At 51.3% G+C, this 13413-nt stretch overlaps 1 protein-coding gene across 12 annotated transcripts in view; it reads left to right on the top strand.

Moving 5' to 3' along the window:
• Window positions 1–13413, top strand: part of AFAP1L2 (actin filament associated protein 1 like 2) — a 114841-nt gene that overhangs the window by 73063 nt on the left and 28365 nt on the right. For all 12 annotated transcript variants that reach the window (XM_035269164.3, XM_017963177.4, XM_035269159.3 and 9 more), the window contains 3 exons: window positions 1376–1450; window positions 2784–2878; window positions 10307–10397. In XM_035269164.3, coding sequence (XP_035125055.2) covers window positions 1376–1450; window positions 2784–2878; window positions 10307–10397 — 261 coding nt within the window. The remainder of the gene's footprint in view (window positions 1–1375; window positions 1451–2783; window positions 2879–10306; window positions 10398–13413) is intronic.

Raw genomic sequence — 13413 nt, 5'->3', positions numbered from 1 at the left:
AAGGGGCCTTGGGGGATTGGAAATGGAGCAAGAGTTATGAGGTCAGCTTTTCTCTGCCCAGACAGGCATGGGAAAGGTGACTTAAACTGCACAGAAGTGACTTTAAAGGAGGGCATGGGTTGTGCCACCGCAGTGTATAATCTATAGTGTAGAGCCAGTGGCTGGTGGCTCTCCAGTTCTTACTCTTGGGATACTTACCCCTTTAAACTCAGAACTCATGTGATTTGGGTATTCCAGTCCCCCTTCACCCATCCAATGGCCCTAGAGGCCTAGGAGCTAAACTTCCAAGTCTTCAGTGTGACCTGCCTTATCTATACATCACTCGGATTAACCCATTCAAGTAATTCAGACTAGAGTGAGAATGACAGAATTTTTTTTTTTGAGATGGAGCCCCTGTCTCTCTCTCTCCCTCCCTCCCTCCCTCCCTCCTTCTCTCCCTCTCTCCCTCTTTCCCTCTCTCCCTCTCTGCCCGCCCCCCCCACCCCCCTCAACCTCCCGCCACTGGCTGGAGTGCAATCTCAGCTCACTGCAACCTCTGCCTCCAGATTCAAGCAATTCTCCTGCCTCAGCTTCCCAAGTAGCTGGGATTACAGACATGCGCCACCATGCCCAGCTAATTTTTGTATTTTTAGTAGAGATGGGGTTTCACCATGTTGGCCAGGATGGTCTTGATCTCCTAACCTCGTGAAGCACCTGCCTTGGCCTCTGAAAGTGCTGGGATTACAGGCATGAGCCACTGTAATCAGCCAATCAGAAATATTTTACAATTTAAATGTAATGCTAGGAAGCTCAGATGCATCTCTACTTGGTGGGAGAGAAGGCAGATCTTTGAACTTAAGATTTCTTTTTTTTTCTTTTTAAGATGGAGTCTCTGTTCCCCAGGCTGGAGTGCAGTGGTGCGATCTCGGCTCACTGCAAACTCTGCCTCCAGGGTTCCAGTGATTCTCCTGCTTCAGTCTCCTGAGTAGCTGGGATCATAGGCACATGCTACTATGCCTGGCTAACTTTTGTATTTTTAGTAGAGAAAGGGTTTCACCATGTTGGCCAGGCTGGTCTCCAACTCCTGACCTCAAGTGATCCACCCGTCTTGGCCTCTCAAAGTGCAAGATTTTTATTCCTTAAGCTATCCTTCTGTATCTTACCTGCCCCCGCACTCCCAGCCAGGCTAGAAAACTAGCAGTCGGCAACTTGTCATTTCTTTTTTGGAAATGTCAGCTCTTGCCATGTTAGACTACTCTTTCAAGCCCCTGAAAATGCTGTGTGCCTTTACTGGAACGCAAACAGATGAAATGCGCTCTGGGGGAGCAGGGTTTCTAGCTAGAGGCCCTTTCTCTTCATGAAGTCACACGAAGCCCATGTCTCCTTCCTTTTGCAGGCTCCGATGAGGAGTACATTTACATGAACAAGGTGACCATCAATAAGCAACAGAATGCAGAGTCTCAAGGCAAAGGTATGTGGCTGGGATCGCCGAAGGGATGGCCACTCGGGGATTGGGGAGGTCCAAGCTGGTTCTCTCCTACCTTTCCTTCCTCCCAGCCAGCACACAGACTGGCCTGGTGGAGTTATTTTTGGAAGCTGCATTTTGGTTGGTGGTATTTTGGGTTGATGTATTTTGGGATGTTTCAACAGGCCACCCCCTCCTTGCCCGTTGGATAAGGAATCTGGCCCTAAAACTTTTTGGCTGTTCCCAGCATCATCCCAGGAACAGGAAGTCATAATTCAGATGTTCGAAGAAAGCAGCTGTGTGTGGTGCTGATCCCACAGTTCTGCCTTTGTGTCTTTTGATAGAAGTCTGTGTTGAGGAAGAGGAGAGAGAAATAAATGGTGGTGTCAGCAACTGCCTTGATAGTCAAAGATCATGTTCAAAGGTGCTGCCTTTGGTGGAACATTTTCTCTCCCGTGGGAAGGACATATGCTGTCTTCCGTGGTACCTCACTCTTCTGCTCTGTTTTGCTCTCTGCTTTTCCCTTAAAGCCTCCAGGGAGGGACCTGGCAGGACCCCAGGGAGACCCAAAAGTATGCCAAACTGCCTTGTTGCAGAAGAGGCAGGCTAAGAAGCTCCATCTCCTAACTCCCGGGCCTCTCACTTGAATGCAGAGGCTTAGAGAGGGGTGGGAACACAGCATTGCAAAGCACTCAGTCCTGTTGAAGGCTTGTCTTTGAGACATCAGCCACCAAAGCCCTGAGGTCAGGCCTGCCCTAGCCTGTCTGTCCCAGGGCTGGCTGAAATGGACAGGCTCGGAAGTGTCTTCGGCACCATTCCTTCCAAGTGCACTGAGGGTTGGTGGCCTAACTTCCCCATTGTGGCCCCTTCACTTCCTGCCCCCGACCAAGCCTGGGACTTGGCAGAACCCATCCAGATGAGGTTGGCCACTCTGGCCAGGGTCACTTGCCTTCCGGGTAAACTGTGGGAGGAAAGAGCCATAATCACAGGGTCCATGCTGAGAGTGGCTGAATATAGTGGCCACTAGGCAGCTCCTCTGCTGGCCAGAGCTCTGTGGCTAGACCTTTTTTTTTTTTTTTTTTTTTTTTTTTTTGACATGGGGGGTGAGTAGGGGAGCAGGTACAGAGGCTGCCAGAAACGCCAGGCACGTGGCTGGGGCACTATTGTACCCTATTCTTGGAGGAAAAACAACTTCAGCTCCAGGGACCGCCTGCCTGGGTAATTAACACCTGCTCAAAAAGAACTCACGGGGTGTATGTGACCGGGCATTCCTGAGTTAGGAGACCCTGCGTAAGGCCAGGCATCCCTCACCTAAGCCTTCCCCTTTTGCTGCCTGCAGCACCTGAGGAGCAGGGCCTGCTGCCCAATGGGGAGCCCAGCCAGCACTCCTCGGCCCCTCAGAAGAGCCTTCCAGACCTCCCACCACCCAAGATGGTAAGTGTCAGCCCAGGACCCCTGAGTTCCCTGATGTGAACCCCTTGAACTTCCAGTTGTCCTCACAGGTATCCGCCCACCAAGTGTCTGGCATTTTCTGAGCAGCTACTATGTACAGGGACTGGGGCAAGGTGTAGTAGGGACAGAGCAAAAGTAAACCTGCCTACAGGTGATTTGCTTGGGGCCACAGTACCCCAGATGCTGAGGGTGCTGGGTCTGGGGAGATTTGATCAGTGCCACCTGATGCTGCTTGGGCTCTATCCAGCACCATGTGGACAGGGCCGTGCACAGCTGTGGTCACCAGCCTAGGCTACAGTGACCTTTAAAAACTTTGCAAAAGCCAGGTGCAGTGCAGCATACCTGTAGTCCCAGCTACTCAGGAGGCTGAGGCAGGAGGATTGCTGGAGGCCAGGAATTTGAGGCTATAGTGCACTATGATTGCACCTGTGAATAGCCACCGCCCCAACCTGGGCAACCTAGCAAGACCCCGCCTTTAAGATATAAAATAAATGAATAAATAAAAATAATAATCCCCCTACATTGTTCTGTAAAGAGTAAAGGAAAAGTAAAAACTCATAAATCATATTGTACTGCACTTCCTGTTTGAACCTTACCAATAGTTCTCATTAAACATAGAAAGAAACATCCCGTTCCTGAGCATGGCCCCAGGCCCATGATCTCGCTCAGTCGCATGTCCTACCCCCTTATCCAGGGTCTTCACTGGCCTCCCTTCTGCCCCTGGATTCTGTCACTGTGGTCAGGGCTGCTTTAGGGACTTTGCACCTCCTGGGCCCCTCCCACTTTCTCATCTCTCCAGAGTTCATAGAGACACCTCTGCTGACCTGGCTGAGTGAGGCATCCCTCCCCCATCTGCACCCAGGTTGCTATCTACCTACCACCAGTTACCCGCTCCGTGGCACCTGCTATTGGAACAGTGCTGTAAACTGCCTCCTCTCCTGATGTTGGCTCCCTAGGACAGGGACCTTGTCTCTCATTTACTATTTTGCATCCAATATCTGCAGACATGGACGTATGCAGGCCATACATAAATATCCATTACTTTGGATGAATGGAATTGTAAAATCATATGGATGTGGGTTCAAATCCCAGTTCTGCCTGCTACTAGCTCTTTGACCTTGAGCAAGTTATTTCAAGTCTCTGCTCCTCTATTTCCTGTTTTTTTATGGAAGAAATGCTCACATCTGTCTCATCCGATGGCCTTATTCAATGGGCTAAGGCTGGCAGCCCCTTAGCACTAAATCGAGCATCTGATTCTCACCAAGGTGCCTTGGGCTTTGCTAGTGGAAGTGCCATCCTCTGCCACAGCAGGAGCAGCTGCTGGTGGGTCCTCACCTGGTGGGTAGGGGCAGAGTTTCATGGGCACCGAGACCTATATGAGCATTCTAGAAATTATGTTTTACAGATGGCATGGACTAAGGGGCCCAGGCTCTGGGACCTGGCTGAAGCTGTAAGTTAACTGGGCCATGGTGAATCCCTGTGGGCCCTGGGATTCCGGTGCTGGCTTCAACTCCTCTGCCAGTGCCCTGTGCCTCAGGCACTAAGTGTGGGGAGGGGCACATGGCCCTCTCTAGAGGAGACTTCCTGGGTTGTCGCCTGTGACTAGGGCTTGTGTCCCTGTTTGAGAGAAACTACTGCTGCAGCTGGGGAAAAGATCAGCACCTGGGAATGGCACAGTCCCCAGGTGGCATTTCAGCCAAGTGGTAATTGTTCCTGGGGACAGCTTCCGGGCCCCAGGGAGACTTCTAGCAAAGCCAGCTGACTTGACGGAAAAAGGCAACTCCCGCCCACTTTGTGGACCTTCTCTGCTGTGAAGGACCAGAGAGGGTTCTTCCCTGTCTAGGTCCCTCCTGGTCTCCTGCAAGGGCCCCACCTCCACCCCAGGGGGTTCCAGATGTGGTGTGGAGATGTGGGTGGTGTCCACTGGGGACTCCCTGGCCTTGCCACACACAAGAGCACACGTCCTCACTCCCTCAGGCTTCCTCTCCAGTTGAATCAGGCTGAAGCAGTCATCTCTCTTAGTTCAAGGCCCCTGGAGGAGCAGTGTCAGGATGGAGCCATGTCTGTGGCTCTGGAGGAGGAAGAGAACCAGAGCAGGGAGAGGCCGTGGCTGCGGGAACCCCAGCCTGAGCCTGGCGTGCCCTGTGGCCTCTCTTCCCCAGACAGAAAACCCATCCCTTCCTCCCCTGATCCCAGAGCTTCAAGGTGCCACGGAGGCTCATCCTGCTGAGGGTTTGGCCCCACACAGCTGCCCGACCCTGGGTTCCCCGTCACCTGCAGCAGCATCTGGACGTCCGTCTGGGGTCCTCAGGGCCAGGATCATGCCTCAGTCGCAGGTTCGGTATGCTTGTCAGCCACAAGCCTGGATGTCCTCACACCAACCCTACCGGCTCAGTAGAGAGCAGGTCTGTCCAGTGATAGAAAGGGCAGCCAGGGGTTTAGAGTGACCTCGTGGGTGTGGACAGTGACTCAGGCAGCTGTGGCCTCTCCAGGCTGCTGTTGGCACAGCCAGGTGCTGTGGTCCTTGCCGGAGAAACAGACGTTTGTTTGCCACGGTTGATGGTCTGGCTAACATGGCCATCTCCACCCCACTGTCCCCTGAAGCCTGGACGTGCACTGGCCCTGCTCTTACATGAGCTTCTCTGTGGGGGAAGCCACGTACTCCCTCAAAGGACGTTGCCATGGCTAGGCCGGGAGGCTGGGGCTGGCCTGTCCATTCACCCCCACCTGGGAGCCTTCCACAGTGTACTCTGGGGCGGGGTGCTTTGAGCTGCAAGGACGCCTCAGGTCCTCTGGGCCACCCCTCATCAGCTCTTGTGTCTAGTCTAAGCCAGGGCTTGGCAAACTGTAGCTCAGTGTCCAGATCTGACCTGCAGTGTCCTTTAGTAAACAGTGTTTTACTGGAACACAGCCACAGTTACTTAGTTTTATTAGTCTGCGGACTTCTGAGCCACAGTAAGCAGAGGTGAATAGCTGAGATAAGGCAGAGGTCCCGATAGCCCGCAAATCCCTAGAATATTTACTACTTGGCCCTTTCCTGAAAAGATTTGCAGGCCTCTGGACCTCTGGTCTGGTCAGTCCTGCCAAGCCTGACTCACTCACACAGTCCCTTCCTCTAGTCAGAAAATTATTCAGGTTTTGATGTTAAATCTCTTCTGCATCTTCCTTTAATACTCACGGTCTTCCTGTAATCCCAGCAGTTTGAGAGGCCGAGACAGGCAGATCACCTGAGGTCAGGAGTTTGAGACCAGCCTGGCCAACATGGCAAAAACCTGTCTCTACTAAAAATACAAAAATTAGGCAGGCGTGGTGCGCCTGTAATCTCAGCTACTCGGGAGACTAAGACAGGAGAATCACTTGAAGCCGGGAGGTGAAGGTTGCAGTGAACTGAGATCATGCCACTGCATTCCAGCCTGGGTGACAGAGCGAGACTCCACCTCAAAAAAAGTGTATATATATATATATATAATTCATAGTCTTCACCATTATAACGATGATGATAATTAAAATAATAGCCCTTTCTCCTTACCCTGTGGGGTGAGGATCTCTCTCCTTGGAGCTCTGATAATAGGTCATTGTGTCTATTTAATCATGTGACTCATTTAACCCAGCATCCTTGAGAGCTGGGACTACATCCTGTGTTCTCCTCTGTACCCACCCCAGAGTACATTGGTTTATCCTCCAGCAAACATATATGCAAAACTTTTCTCCCTTTCTTATTTTTACTTTTTTTTTTTTGAGACGGAGTTCCACTCTTGTTACCTAGGCTGGAGCGCAGTGGTGCGATCTTGGCTCACTGCAACCTCTGCCTCCTGGGTTCAGACAATTCTCCTGCCTCAGCCTCCTGAGTAGCTGGGATTACAGGCACGCGCCACCATGCCCAGCTAATTTTTTGTATTTTTAGTAGAGACTGGGTTTTACCATGTTGACCAGGATGATCTCGATCTCTTGACCTCGTGATCTACCCACCTTGGCCTCCCAAAGTGCTACATTTTATTTTTTAGGGTAGTAAAAGCTAATATGTATTGAATAGTGATAGGCACGCTTCAATCCTTTACAGCAACCCCTGTGACAGATATTTCTACTCTCCCCATTTTACGCCAAGTCCAGAGGTCAAGTGAGTTGGTCAGAGTCGCACAGTGAGGGTAACCCAGCATCAGGGTTCAAGCCTGGTTCTGGAGATCGGACTCCCCACCTGCCCTGCACTGTCTCTCCATAGTGAGCTGTTTTCAGATTTTGCAGTGTCAACCTACAGGCAAAAAACGGAGGCCAAATACATATAAGTAGAGAGTTTATTCTGACCAAATTTGAGGGCTGCAGCCCAGGAGCGCAGATTCGAGTCTGAATCCACACTTCTATTGGCAGCAGTTACAAGTGGGTTTTCAAAGGAAAAAAGAGGGAGTTTTTAAGTTATTTACCAATATTTTACGTTAAAATGCCATAAGCTATTGATCAGCTAAACATTGTTCTTTGTATCATAAATTCCAGGAACCTGAAGATAATGGATGAGGCAGCTGGGGAGGAATCAAAGGCCTCAGGAATGGGGAGGGGAGAAAAGTGCCTGAAGTCCCCTGCTCCCATCCCTCTGGGCTTGATACATTTTGCATTCCTCAGGCAGCTCAGACTCCTCTGAGCAATTTCTTTCTTCTCAACAGAAGCTTTGGAGACACTGCCTGGCTCCACCCTCCACAGGACAGAGGGCCTCCAGTGACGGACCTCTGGTGATGGTGACCCTTGGGGAACTCCCGCAGACGGGTTCACGCCTTCCTTTGTCCTGTTTGACTTTCCAGAATTACTGCTGCGGGGACGAGAAGAGGACTCTTCCTCCGTGGACCCTAGGGAGCATGTTGTTAGTAGACCACGGGGCAGTCTTTCCCTGTCTCAGCCTTTTCTCAGGCTGCTGGCTGGCCAGGGGACCAGGAAAAGCTGAGAGTGGAGAGAGATCTCGCCAGGCTAGCGCTGGCAAAGAGGGAGGTCCATGTGCTAGCAGTTACTAATGGCACCCCGTTGTCTGCTAGGGCTGGCTGCCAGGCAGGAGCCAGGGCGGAGGTGTGCTGCACACCTGGCTCCCTTTAGCAGCGTGTCTGTTGGCCCAGTACTGTGTCCGGTGTGCTTAAGAAATTGACCAAATCCTTTGATTCCTTCCTTTGTGTGGGGTGCTGTGTGCCAGGGGAGGGCTGAAGGCTATTCCAGGCCTGCCCTGTGCCTCGTATCGGCTCTGTTGGGACAGGACCAGATCTGGTGTTGGACCCGGGCTGTGGCCTGGCCTCAGCTAACCCTCTGTGATGCCCTGTTACGGCGATCCTCTTCGTCTCAGCTTGCAGGACAACGGTCCAGTAGTTGGGCTCCTGTCATGTTAACTGTCCCCGTTGCCCAACCTGTGGACCCGGGGACTATGCAGGGGCCCCAGTCAGTGATGACAATGGCCTCCTTGTATTTACCATGGGCCAGGCTCTGTGGAAACACTATCACATTTTGTCTCATTGAATTTTCAAGACAACCCTAGTATTATTTTATAAAGAACAGCAAGGCTCAGAGAGGCTGTCACATACCCAGAGTTAAATCTATGAGGTCCTAAAGCCTGGATTGAAATCAAGTTATGTGAACTCTAGGGTCTGTATAGACAGATTGTAGATTCTGAGTCACACAGGACTGGACTCTGGAGACTCTGGTATCCTTGCCCTGGGGAAGCTGGAATTGGATATTCTTGCAGCCCAGGCTGAGGACTGTCCCACAGGGCCTGGGGACAGGCCGCCTGTCCTCCCACCATCTCCTGGGCCAGGACCAGGGGAGCTACCTTCATCATGGGTGCCCCACATAAACCCATTTTTCACGGCAGGAGTTTCTGGATTCCTAGTGTTATCCTCTCCCCCAAAGCATGGGGGTCCACCTGAGCTCAGGGCTCTGCATGGTCCTTCCATTGGCTGCTGCCTCCATCATCTCTCCGCTACAACCTTCCCTATTCTTTACCCCACCTGTGCTTTCGCTTGGAGCCTCCTCGAATGCCGAGGCCTTCCCTCTCATACAGAGGGCCCAGCACAAGGACTTCTCAAAATCAAGACTGGGAGGGAGCACGTTTACAGTTCTGCCACTTCTGTTGTAAACTCTTCATGCAGATTCCCGTGGAGTTTCATGATTCAGAAAGACAGTGGCTCACGCTTGTAATCCCAACAATTTGGGAGGCCAGGGCAGGCAGTCACTTGAGGTCAGGAGACCAGCCTGGCCAACATGGTGAAAACCCATCTCTACTAAAAAGACAAAAAATTAGCTGTGCATGGTGGTATACCCCTGTAATCCATGATACTCGCGAGACTGAGGTAGGAGAATTGCTTAAACCCAGGAAGCAGAGGTTGCAGTGAGCTGAGATTGCACCACTGCACTCCAGCCTGGGTGACAGAGTGAGACTCCGTCAAAAAAAAAAAAAACACTGGAGACCCATGTTCAAGGGTGCTTACACATTCATGGCCCCTCTCTCATTACAGCAATGCAACAGGTTGCCTCTCTTTCTCCCTCATGGTTGCTTATAAAGGTAGCCTACTGAAGCATAGCTTCACAGTCTAGTGTCGGCTATGCAGGTGAGAGAAGGGAGGAATGGAGAATGATTTCATGTTCTGTGTGTCTAACACAGTGCATGCATTCTTTATTCTACTCAAATTACACGTGTTCACCTCCTCCCATATAAGAAGCTCAGGGTCCTCTTTGAGACTTGGCTCAAAGATCACATCCCCTGGGCATCCTTCCTTGGTCCTAAATGTTCCTCACACCCTCCTCTGGTTCCCACAGAACTTTGACCTTGTCCTTTATAGCACTACTGTATCACAATGCACTTGACCAGGAGCTATTGAAAATTCAACAGCTACTCAAGCTTTTTTTAGGACTGACTCCTGACGTTTCAATATGTCCCTCTCAGCTAGCACATGGAAGTTATTCAGTATTTGCTGAATGAATGATTCAACTATATTATGGTAAAAGTGTGGGATTTAGAAACCTGGTCCTCTTTCTACATGTGCTGTTGATCAGCCCTTGTCATTCTAGAAAATATATTCTATTTAAAAGCCACAATAGCTATCCCAACAGCCTAGCACTCTCTGGACCTTTAAGTGTGTGATACACCGTGTACATAACGATATTTTGTGTGTATTGGGGGGGTGGTTGAACCTCATCTTGCAAGGGAGAAAGCTGAGTCTTAGCAAGGTCAGACAGTGTGCCCACAGCCCTTCCATGGCTACAAAACCAACACTGTGGATGGTGACTGATGGGATTCATGACATCACAGGTTCTCCCTCCCAACTTGATTAAAGTGTAAAGTCCAGCTGGGCATTTTTGTCTTCTAGACTTCACCCAAAGAGTTCCAAGTTGCTCCCAGTGTACCATATCTGCAAATGTTTGTCTTATTTGTTCATACCACAGATTCCAGAACGGAAACAGCTCACCATCCCAAAGGTGGAGTCTCCAGAGGGCTACTATGAGGAGGCTGAGCCATACGACACATCCCTCAATGGTACGTCCCAGTGGCTGGGGCTTGGGAGGATGACTAACTGCTGCCCGCACAGATGTTGGTGCAGACTCACCTGGGGTAACGGATATGTTCTTCTTGGGCTGGGAGACGGAATAGCCTGGGCTGCTCTGACTGGAGAGCATGGTCCAAATTGAGAACTGGTCACAGAGCATTCAGCCTTCAGTGTGAATAGGGAGCCAAGACCCACAGCAGACCTGGCTGTCCTGCGAGGAGGAATGAGGGACGGCACACCACACATAGGTTGACTGCGTCTGATGTTTTCTGTGGTTCCTGACAGAAAGTTGTGAGATTTCAGTGCAGAAAGGTGACGAAAGAGAGGCCAAGAGGCATGAGGCTCTGGTCAGCAATGGAAGTGGCTGAGTCTGAGCACAGTTTCCACGTTCTTTCACTGGACTCGTAGTTACGGTGTTCCCACTGTGTCAGGGACGGGAGCCCAGCCATTCCCAGCACTGACACTGAGCGAGAGAAGACAGACAAGAAATAAACAGTGTGTGTCGATGTTGATAAGTATCAGGACGGAAAACAGGACAGGAGCTGGGCTTCTGCAGGACAGGGGAGTTACTTTAGATAGGGAAGGCTTCTCTGATAACGTGACTTAAACAGATTCCTGAATGACATGGTGAGTGAGTCAGGCAGAGACACTCAAGAAGAACTTTCCAGACAGAGAGCACGGCATCTGCAAAAGCTCTGAGGCAAGAGAGCTCTGGGTGTGTCTGAGGAACAACAGGGAGGCCAGCCTGGCAGAAGCAGGGGAGAGTGACAAGAGAAGAGGATGCAGATGGGGCTGCCAGCCACAGGAATGTCTTTGGCCATTCTCCGAATGAGGCAAGACTGCAAGCCTCCAGAGGGTTCCTTAGGGACTGGCTTAACTCAGTGTATTAGCTTGTGCTCATGCTGCTAATAAAGACATACCCGAGACTGGGTAACTTATAAAGGAAAGAGGCTTAATGGAACTCACAGTTCCACATGGTTGAGGAGGCCTCACAATCATGGCGGAAGACAAAGAGCACAGGGACATCTTACATGGCAGCCGGCAAGAGAGAGCGTGTACAGGGAAACTCCCCTTTATAAAACTATCAGATATTGTGAGACTTACTCACTATCACGAGAGCAGCATGGGAAAGACTTATCCTCCGTGATTCAGTTACTTCCAGCAGGTCCCACCCATGACACGTGGGAATTATGGAAGCTAGAATTCAGTATGAGATTTGGGTGGAGACACAGCAACTCTATCACGTCGGTATTGAAGAGATCACCCTGGACCCTGTGTGAGCCGTTCTGTGGGCAAGGCTCATGCTAACATCTTCTGTCCTTGGCTGGCGGTTCTCAGCCTGAGGAAGTTGGATCAAAAGTGCTCTTGGTGTGGAGATTTGATTACACAGGAAGGCCCGAAGGTTCAGGAAGAGGTGGTTGTGACCCTTGTCTCTGGGGCAGCTGGACTGTGGTCCTCCCCTTCTGACCTGCTTCTTTCCTTCCTTTGTAAACTAAAGGGCTTTGAAAGCATAAATCAATCAGCAGATGTAAAAGGCCAGGGCCCCTGGGGCTGGGAATGAACTAGGCTGAGGAAGGCGGTGTTGGTTCTGTAAAGAGCAGGACCGGGAATGAGATGGAACCAACCTACGTGCCCATCAACTAGTGAGGGTGGCACACACCCACCACGGAATACTACCCAGCCAGGAAAAGGAATAAAATGATGTTCTTTGCAGAAACTTGGATGGAGCTGGAGGCCATTATTCTAAATGAAGTAATTCAGGAATAAAAAACCAAATTTCCTCTGTTCTCACTTATAAGCGGGAGCTAAGCTATGAAGACACAAAGGCGTAAGAGTGATAGAATGGACTTTTGGTACTAGCGGGGGAAGGCTGGGAGCAAGGGAGGGATAAAAGATTACATATTTGGATGACGGGTGCATTGCCTCAGAAATCACCATTAAAGAACATACCCACCTGTACCCCAAAAACCTACTGAAATGAACAGGACCAGGGATGAGATGGGACCGGTGACTGGGAGCAACACGGGATTCCCCTGCTCTTCCTTCACACTTCCCTGCCGCGCCTCCTGCTGGAAACGCTGAGGGAGGCAAGCGCCTGTTCGGGCCGAGGCTATTCTGAGACGCTGGCTTTGTGGGCTCCGGCTCTTAGTATTGACCCCCTGACCCCAGTCGGGCTGTGATTTCAGACCAAAGCCAAGGGTGCGGTGCTGCTGTCTGGATTCCCGTCGAAGGTGGAAACAGTGATTCACCACCCTCAGGTGTGGCCGGGCCAGCAGGGGCCTGCCTCCCAGACGTGCCAGGGGACTGGTCTGTGGGGCAGACACTCCATCTCGACACAAACAAGTGATCAGAAAGGCCAGGGCTTGCTGGTTTTGTCTCTCAACGGTGAGTTCACACTGGTCGTAGCCAGGACTAGGGGTCATCCCAAGGACAGCTTGGACACACATGCAAAGAGGGTCAGGAAAGCTCTGAGATGGAGGAAATCCAGCTGCAAGGTGGGAGGGAGCTTAGGCCTGCCTGTCCTGCCAGGGAGCGGCCTGAGAGAAGCAGTCACACTCAGCACAGAGGGAGGCCTTCACCTGCCTTACAAGCCGGCCTGGCCTCAGGTTCCGCCCGGTGGAACAGTGCGACATGCGGGTTGCAGCTGGAGGAATGGACGTGGGGCCCCAGCCCCTTGCTATAGTTGGTTGGCCGTTGTGATGTGCTGACTTCCTGCAAAAGGCCATTTGCTTGGATTCTTACCTGCTCTACCCCTGTCCCCACACTGCTCCCCTGGGTCATGTCCCTGTCTCTGAGCACACATGTAATGGGTGTCCCGATGGCCTGTGCTGGCGATAGCAGGGTTTGCCCTGCTTGCCAGAGATACCAGGTACTTCACTGATGGTGCCTCCCCCTGGGGTAATGCTAGTGGCTATAACAGATAACCCAGCGCTTCTGTTTCTAGTAGCACAGTGCAAACCTGTTTCTCTGTGGGTATTTCAGTGTGGAGCATTACTTGTCGTCATG

This window comes from Callithrix jacchus, chromosome 12, assembly GCF_049354715.1.
Source record: "Callithrix jacchus isolate 240 chromosome 12, calJac240_pri, whole genome shotgun sequence".
Taxonomy (NCBI): domain Eukaryota; kingdom Metazoa; phylum Chordata; class Mammalia; order Primates; family Cebidae; genus Callithrix; species Callithrix jacchus.
This window is presented reverse-complemented; position numbering and strand designations above follow the sequence as displayed.